Genomic DNA, 9,461 nt, shown 5'->3' with positions numbered 1-9,461 from the left:
CTCCTCTCCACGGTTACACTGTAAGCTTTTAGGAACAGATTTTCCGAGTACATAGCTGCCTTAGTAACACGAGCCTTTGTGTATATATGGCAGAGAGAACAGAACCATGAAGACTGGTCTCATTTTAACCTCGTTGGTCATGCTGCTGCCCTCCAATCTTACTACTTTTGCATCTTTCCTCAAACATGCAGCACCTCCTCCAGCCTGTTTATTTCACTAAGAAAATAGAAGCAATCAAAGTAACTTCCATGAAATCTCACCATGCTAACTACCCATTCCTCATCTCTATGAATGCTGCTGGATGTCCAGCTGTGTTCCCAACATGTCGTCCCCTTTAGCTACTCAAAGACCTCTCAGCTCAATTTCCCTCTCATACATTCCCGTCGACAGCAAAAGCTGTAAGGTCCTGCATCTTAAAATACCCTTTATTGCACATCCCTCTTCTGAAAAATTCAGGAAGAACCCTAATAACTGAGTTCCTTCCCATCTCTGGCAAACCTAATCAGACTTTTGCCTGATCCCAGTGAAACTACTTTGGTCAAACGTATGTTACCTCCATATTGGCCATTTTCAGTCCTCACTTACCTGACCTATCAGCAACACGCACCAGGTGGTCCTCCTTAAAACTAGTATTCATTTGGCTTAGGGGACTGCCCTTTTCTTAATGCACCACTACCCACCCTACCACACTGGCTGCTCCTTTTTGCTGGCTCCTCAAATCTAAACACAAATGTATCAATGCTCAGTCCTTTCTGTCCACTTAATCCCATGCTGATCTCTACCCATCCCAGGATACCTCCCACAGTTTTTAGATCACAGGCTAGAATTGAGAGTTTCTCCTGAACTTGAGTCTCATCTATGCAACTGCCTACTTGACATCCCCAGCTGGAAGTCTAAAAGGCACTTAAATGTCCAAAACCAAAACAACTCTGTTCATATCCCCCAATCTGTCCTTCGTGACATCTTTCCCACTTCAGTCAGGTCATTCCATTGTTCCGTACTCAGGCCAAAAACCTTGGTGGCATCCTTTGCTCCTCTCTTATTACTGATGCTCTCTTCCACCTTCAGAATGTCTAGAATCCAGCCACTGGAACTGCCTCCACCAGGTCCGGTCAGGTTTAGGCTCTGTCATAACTGACGCTGATTCTTCTAAGAGCCTTCAAAGCAGGGTGTTGCTCCTGCTTCCACCCCTGCCCCCTCTTAGTCTATTCCAGGCAAAGCAACCAGAGCTTACGTCACTTTCTGCCTTACTGGCTTCCCATTTTATTCAGGATAAAAGCCAAATTCCTACTCATCCAGCCTCTGTCGTCATACTTTTTCCCCTCCAGCCACAGTGACCTACTTAATGTTCCGTGTCTGTCAGGCACGTCCTACACCTGCATGTGCTTCGTCTTCTCACTATCTCATTCCCTCTCTTCCTTTACGTCTCTGCTCAAATGTCTCCCTATCCCTGAGGCCTTCCTTGATCACCCTCTGTAAAAATAGCATCCTCCCCATTACTTTTCTCCATTAGAATGTTGTCTGATTTATGTATGCCTACAACCATATGCAGCACATACATAGGAGTCATTTTTTAAAATCCGCTGAATTCATATTTATCACCATCTGACATATATATCTATAGATACATATATGGATATAGATATGTCTCTTTCCCTACTGGAATGTAAGCTTCAAGAACAGAATAATGCCTAGCACACAGTAAGTTTTAAATAAGTACTTAGTGAATGATCAAATGAAATGAATGATAAAAGATCTATCCTTAAACTTTTTGTAACATGCTTTCCTCTTTTACCAGAAGTTTAATATTAGACTCCTGAAATCTTTTAAGAATTCAAATGTTACCACCTCCTTTTATGCAGTTATTAGTAAATTTCCAAGGTAAAATTTTAAAATGTAAATCATTCACGTTTTCTCTTCATGCAAATAGTATATATTTCTTTTTTAAAATCATGGTTTTGAAAGTAAATGGAAATTAAATCTTTCTGTAAACCTGCAACTTTCACTGACATGGAGGCTCTATACTATTGCTTCTATGTATATATACTGCTGTTAAATCCAGCCTCTACTGTTTTGTTGCTCCTTGCCTGCAAAGTACAGAGATGGCTTTGTAACCTGAGAGAAGCTTTATACCTATCACCCCTTTGAGGCTGCATGTGCCAGGCATATTGGCCTACACTGCAAAGAGCAGTAAAAGTGGGAGGACTGTTACAGATAAAATTGAAGGGCAAACCACACATTGTCATATAGATTTTAATAGAGATTCTGATTAACTCATCACAGTAATCATTTTTACTGTAATGATATGCAGCTTTACTACACTAGTATAAATAAAAACAGATAAATACAGTGCTAGGCAACATCACAGATTAACAAACTAAGCATTCTTCATGAACCAAAACTGAAAACAATTATTAAGAAGAAGAGATGCTGACACCCTTGCCCATTCTCATCATACCTTCTCAAAAAGGGGTACTCAAATAAGGTGCTCCAGTTACTATTTGCCAATCAGCCAGGCACATATATTTATTTCATGGTCTCCTCTATTTCAGTTTGGTTAAAAAGCAGGCACACCTCAACATATCAGAAAGAAAAATGAAACAGAAAGCAATGCCAAAGAAAACCACTGAATGCATAAAAATATGGCACTTTTCCTGTATTTCAGCTATAGTCACATCAGGGATAGAAATATACCAAGAAGAAAATTAACATCCACCTTGAATATTCACCCTGAAATGTCAGTCTCTGAAGCAGGATGGGCAATGAAAGGAGGACCCAGAATCAAAAAGGAAACATGAAAAATGAAATCCCATGTGAAGTTTAAAGTCATGAAGCTATCTGCAAAGAAGCTTATTTCTCCTTCGAAGGCTTGTAACAAGACAAACAATTAAGTTGTTCAGTATCCAGTGCTGAGGAGTCCACGCTCTAGCAGCGCCTTGTATCCTGCAAATACACTTCAGACAAGCTGGAGATAAGATGCACAGACCTATTGTTGAGAAATGATCTCACTCTGGATGGTCAAATAAACTTTGAAGAGGCCATGAAGAAAACTTGAAGTCTGCCAAAGTGGGAAAGTGTCTTGGACAAAAGACCAACTTTAGGCAGATAGAAAAATTAAGAATGTTTCATAAAATTCCTAAAATTTTGTCCAGCTTTCAATTGTCATTCTAATATGGCTTCATGATCATATAAATCTTCAAGCTCTTACCGATCTTATGGGGTCTTACAGATATATTATTAAAAACTAGGAAGTGAAAAATCACTTTCAAAAAAGCAGTGCATTGTCAGTTTCAGAAAATGTCCGCAAAAATTAACTTTCCAACCAAAAATGCATAATCGTAGGATATTTAGGCCAGTCCTTCAAGTAAACTGCCTTTGCTGATACTGAATTAAGACCATGATTGAGACAGATATTTCCAAAAACAAAAATCCCAAATACGTTTTCAATTCATCCTGCAAAAACTTGCACTATGAACAGTCAAAACATCATTGAACACTTCTGGATGTGACATACCCAAAGATTCAAAGGTTACGTTCCGATTACAATTTTATCTGCTACCTTTGCAACTTTATTGTTTTCATTTTATTTTTTTTATAAAGGTAAACACTATTTAACGTTTGATTTTTAATCTGCTAAGTGACTTGTAGTGTTTCAACTTTCCAGTTAATGAGTCAGAATGGACAGGTCAGAAGATATAATCCAGGGCATGGCAGTGAGAGATCAGAAAAAGATTTACGTACACATTAGATCATAGAGAAATAACCACAACCTCTCTTAAACCCTTGTTCCCATTGTAAACTTTGTTCATACCTCCATATTTGTAAGTCTGAATTAGTCTATAAAAATCACATTAAAAAGGTAAAATTATTTAAGTGAGATATTAACTGATCTGTATTTTATAAATTTTAATCCATAAAAATATAAATAAGAATGGTAAATTTTTAGGAAAAGAAATATACATTTAGTGCAAGTTATGAATTACATTTCTTCAGTGTCAGCAGTAAAATATCTTGAGGAAAGAAAAAAATGACTCATCTAATTTCAAGAAGAAAAAAAATTCCAGTGTTTAAACATGCAATTAATACCAGATACAGCTAAACAGAGTATTTCCTTCTCTTTACTGTCCGAGCAGCAGTACTTTGTTTCCTTATGCTGAACAGTACTTATGTTTCATAGGAGTTTCAGACATAGAAAATATGCGTTAAGACCAGGTCACATTATCCATAAAGTCTGAGAGGAAAGAAAACAAAAAGAAAGCTTTATCCTTACAAGTCACGTTTCATTGTAGATTCTGAACCACGCAGCGCACAAGCTGAGAGATTTCATTCACGGTTCAAGATTGTACCAGTTCGATCGGCCTTTGTGGTGGGGCATGTGACGGCTCCAAGCATTCGGTGATGGTACAAACTGCGTGGTTAATGACACAAACAACACTCCCTTCCTGTGATGAAACCTCCGTAAAATCACAGTACATCTCAATATGAGAAAGGACTGCTTCAAAAGGACACACCAGTTTAAAGAGGCCTTGTTACAGAGGGAGGGGTGGGGAGGAGAAAGAAAAGCTCTTCCGGAATGTAGAAAGATAATGTTTAACTATGCGACTCATGAATTAAACAGAACAGTTCTGATAAAAAAGGGCAAGACCTGCAGTCTTACAGATGGCTCAATTCAAAGTCATCCCTCCGGAAACGGGGGCTGATGCCGTCTCCGCGATGTTGGAGGAACAGGCGGCGCTGCGGGGCTCCAGGGTCCTCTCCGGGCTCAAGCCTGCACTTTCCTCAGCTGAGCGCATCCAGTGCAGAGCAGGAGGTGGGCTGCTGGCCTTCGGGGGGAAATACCTCACTCACTTCCTTCTCTCTCCTTTCCCTCCCCAAACAATTCCTCCATTCCACCAGCATTATTTGCAAATCATGTTGCAAAAGCCTGGCTTTTATATTTCCTTTTTTCTCTTTTTTTTGTTTAAAGGAGAAATATAAGTAGATGACTCCCTTGGGTTACAGAGTTGTGCTATTCAACAAATGGACTTCCTCTTCCTCCTCCTCTCTCTCATCTACAGGATTCAGTTGAACATTACCGAAGCGGGGTCTTGGTTTGCCGTCTGGACCATATGACGGAGGATATCTTTTTTTGTTATAATGCCAAGGAGGCGCCTGAAAGGGATAAACAGAAGACTGCCATTAAAATAAAAGGGAAAAGACGACGAGAAGCTCCATTTATTGCTAAATCCTTTTTGTTGACAGGAATAGAGCAAAGCAAGGGCCCGATTTTGTATTTGCAAAAAGTATTTTATTGGTGATCATCATTATGCAGCAACCATCCATTGATATAAAAAGTGTTATGGTCACTAAGGGCACGGTGTCCTTCCCACTGAGACTCTCACTGGAGTAGAGCTATTTGGACTAATGTATGCCAACAAAAAAGTAACCAAAAATGGGAGGGTGCAGGAACAAGAAATGATACTTATCCCATATGAGAAGGAATATGCATTCCCATCACACCAAGAAAGCAGTAAAATGTCTGATGACCAAATCCCACAAGAGTCCACTTTTTTTAAAACCAAAAGTAACTAAAAAATAGAGATTGCCTGGTTGTATGCAGAATCTTCATGAAAGCACATACAGTTGAGATAAAATGGTCAACACAGAACTTCAATTGCAAACTTCAGAACCCAGAATCCATCTATAAGACAACCCAAGTCTCCAGGACACTCATTAAAGTTTTCCTTTTTTGATTTTGGCCAAAAAAGTTAAGATACAGTGCTTTTATGAAAGTCTTAGTTGTTAATGCTTACATTAAAAGACAGATGAAAAGTCAAGAAGCAGCCCTAAAATATTATAAGTGAAGCACAAAGCGGAATGAACGAGTAGCTACTTATTATTCTGGTTAGTAGTTCTTTTTAAAGGATGCATGAAACACTTGTGAAATATTAGCACACGACAGCAATACACAGTCAGTTGTGTATTAAACTGGGACAAGTTTATAAAGTATGACAATTGCAGGGCAAAATAATTTCAGGCATTAATTGCTAAAACCAGACAATTTTTAGGTCATAAGGTAAACTAATAATTCAAAATTTATGAATTCATGAAACCACTGGGACATAGAGCCTGTTAAAACAAATGCATTTAATCCTAAAAGCTGCTTACAGCACTCTAGAAGCATCACACAAAAGGGGCACACACATATTCTAGGTACGATCCACTAATGAAATGGTAGGACACACATTATTGACTTTGAAAGTATGGAGAGTATAGCAGATAAAGAACTAATGCTATGATCACACACATGTATATGCTCATACACATTATGCTCCAGTTAGTGTGCCCATAAAAAAAATCCATTTAATTGTCAGCAATTCTAACATTGCTAAACTCAGTTATAATGATTTATGAGCTTAGGTTTACCACAAGACTACCGCAAGATTAGGATACTTTTTTATTTAAAAAAGGGGGTGGAGGGTTTGGGGTGATGGGATAGATGTTTTTAACCAGTCTGGCATCCACTGAGACTGGTGTAAATGCTAAAGTAGACAGATATATTGTGTTACTTTAAAAATGTCCAGTAATATTTACACAGTCAAGTACCAAACTCTTTACAATTCTTAAATTGCAACTAATGATTTTGATGAGATGTTAACTTTTACGTACTTCCCATGAATAGAATTTTACACACATCTGAATTTATCTTACAGACATATTTTATAAGATAGAAATGTAGTTGGCAGCATGTGTTTGGCAGGTATCTGGGAAAGACAGAACTGAACAGTTCACAAGTTTCATGCCTCCTGACTTCTAAGGTGTCTAATGAGGAGGAGATCTGATATATCTAATCACCAAGGGTTCGACGTGCTGCTTTAGTTGCTCGAGATGTTCTAATATGTTCTTCTTTGTGATGATCCCCAAGACAATCCTGAAACAGATCATGTTATGCTAATAACTGTGAGAATTAAATTAAAAGAGGTTCCAATCATAACGATAATGAGAGAAAAAAATCAAAACATGAACCATAAGAATGCTTTTAATGAACTTTAGAAAAATAAAAACAAAAATGATTTGAAATCCCAGGACCCACTTGCATAAATTCTACTGACTTTCAAAAGTGACATGGTGCGGTGCTATTTTTAAATACTGGTGGGTTATTTCCTTTTTAAATTAAAAATCAAAATGATAAAAGTTCACAATGAAGATAACTACAAAGAAAAGTACAAGAATTATTAACACACAACTATAAAATTCTGAAATTTAGTTTCATTTTCACTATTTCTTTGAGGAAAATATTTTTCTAATATCTAAAATGTCACAATACAGTCACAATACACAGGGTATTTTTTGGATTTACCTCAGCAATGAAAAGGTAGATGCCTTTACTGCCTATGAGGAGACTTAAGAAATCCCTTGGATTTTACTATTATTTGCAATTAAAATGAAAGGCAATGTACCCCAGCCAGTGCGTCTTAGTGGTTGAGCATCAACCTATGATCCAGGAGATCAAGATTCGATTCCTGGTAAGGGTACATGCCCAGGTTGTGGGCTCGATCCCCGAGGGGGGGGGGTGCACGAGGCAGCAGATCAATGACTCATCATTGATGTTTTCTATCTCTCTCTCTCTCTCCCCCTCTCCCTTCCTCTCTCTGAAATCAATAAAGACATATTTTTAAAAAATAAATAAATAAAGGCAATGTGCACCAAATAAGCAACGCCGACCAATACAAACACCCCCTAATTTTCTGGAACTGCCGAATGCTACTTCTTAAGATAAGCAAATAAAACATATTTAAGATTAGGGATCATAATGACTTTTACTTTATACATTTTTTTCTAAGTGATTATTTCTCAGTTAATATATCATTATAATAACATCAAGCAAAATAATGGACATAAATTCTCAGGAGGATGCTTGAAAATAATTAAAATTTTAATTTTTAAAACAAAATTCTGGTTACTGGATTTATAATAAAAGTCAATTAATTCAACTATACCAAATGGCAATAGAGACAGTGAATGTCAAAAACCTTACAAAGCTTTAAATCTTTAAATTCTGGAAGCCCATTCAGAATGCTCTTCAAGGTAATTGAACATATTTCCTTGGTGATCAGGTTAAGTCAATTTGACTATTAAACTGCCTTTGAACATTCTATCTTCTCGAAGGGTGTCACCAGGGGACTTCACTTAGTCAAAGTAGCCTGGTCCTATTGATATGTCAGTCATAATATAGTTACTTAGGGTGATGCCTGGGTGTGGAGGTGGAGAACAGAAAAGGCATAAATAGGTTCTCTGCTAATGTTTTTCATTATTTTTTAAAAATAACGTACTGATCATTGAGAACACAGATCAACTGAAAAGTTCTCAGAGCAGGGAGCACGATCCCCCTGCAAAAAATCTCAGACACTGCATTATATACAACAAGCACTCAGTCACTCAGTAGATGTTCTTCTCTGATTAAATGTCTGAGGTCAAATAAACAACAACAAAAAACTATCAATTCACTTGAATTTATACTTGTCAGGAAATGTGAAAATCTTGACAATTAATTAAAATAATTCCAGTCTAATTCATATTCATTCTTTTCTATCCAATTGTACAGTGATTAATTTCACTTAACATATTAGTAGGCTCTGCCAAATCACAAGGTACACAATGAGAATAAAATCACAAATTTTTAAGGACCAAATGGCAAATTTAGATATTTACAATGTAATGTTTATATTTACAAAGTAATAGCCCTAAAAAGGAGGAAATACCTATGTTTCCTCTCTAGTTAACGGAGAAGAGTGATTTGAGCATAACAAGGCCAGCTCAGAGCTGCTTTGTTAACTTCAGGAAGTGAGGGAAAATCAGTGCAAAATGTGACTGAGGTAAAGACTGATCTGCTATTTCCTTGTGGGCTAACAATGATGTAAGATGACCCAATGTTTTCCCAAAGTATGTTCCAAGAAACACGTCACCAGAGTTCTACCCCTTTCCTCCAACAAAAAAAGGTTTACTATTCAAATAAGTTTGGAAAACTGTTATCTATTATCCCATCTGAAAATCAAATAGTATCAACATTTTATAAATTCTGAGAAGTTCCACAGTAAATAAACCTCAATTGTATTTAATCCAATACTTTCCTAACTTATATGATCACAAAAGTCTTTTGGAGCAACGCATATTAACATACCGCTAGGTTCCACCAAGACTAAATGATTTTGAGAAATTCTGCTAATTAAAATAAAAATGTAGGACATCTATAACTGACATCTTTACAGACACACTTCCCCTAGTCTCTCTGGTCTCATTTTCTCCTTGCATCCAAGGTTCTAGATTTGTTATACCCCTTTCCCCAAATAGTTATTTTCCACCTCTAAGGAACCAGTATAAATTACAAAATGTGAGCAATTGTCCAGAATTTCATAGTCTATACTAAAAACCAGAAGATATAATTTCTGACTTTAAATCATTTAACTGTGAGAATAAAACAC

At 37.1% G+C, this 9,461-nt stretch overlaps 1 protein-coding gene across 7 annotated transcripts in view; it reads right to left on the bottom strand.

The window, feature by feature from the left end:
• Positions 1-2,237: 2,237 nt before the first annotated feature.
• The window catches only part of CLCN3 (chloride voltage-gated channel 3), a 65,590-nt gene continuing 58,366 nt past the window's right edge, over positions 2,238-9,461 (bottom strand). For 4 of the 7 annotated variants that reach the window (XM_081134553.1, XM_081134559.1, XM_081134554.1 and 1 more), the window contains 2 exons: positions 6,835-6,910; positions 2,244-5,151 (listed from right to left, as the gene is read on the bottom strand). In XM_081134553.1, the coding sequence (XP_080990679.1) occupies positions 4,996-5,151; positions 6,835-6,910 (232 nt within the window). In that variant the 3' untranslated portion in view covers positions 2,244-4,995. Of the gene's footprint in view, positions 5,152-6,723; positions 6,911-9,461 lie in introns of those variants that run through there. The other 3 variants (XM_081134557.1, XM_081134558.1, XM_081134556.1) reach the window with 2 other exon arrangements.

The sequence above is a fragment of the Miniopterus schreibersii genome (genome assembly GCF_964146895.1).
Source record: "Miniopterus schreibersii genome assembly, chromosome: 4".
NCBI classification, from domain to species: Eukaryota; Metazoa; Chordata; class Mammalia; order Chiroptera; family Miniopteridae; genus Miniopterus; species Miniopterus schreibersii.
Note: the sequence above shows the minus strand (reverse complement) of the source record. Positions and strands in the feature narration are given on the sequence as shown.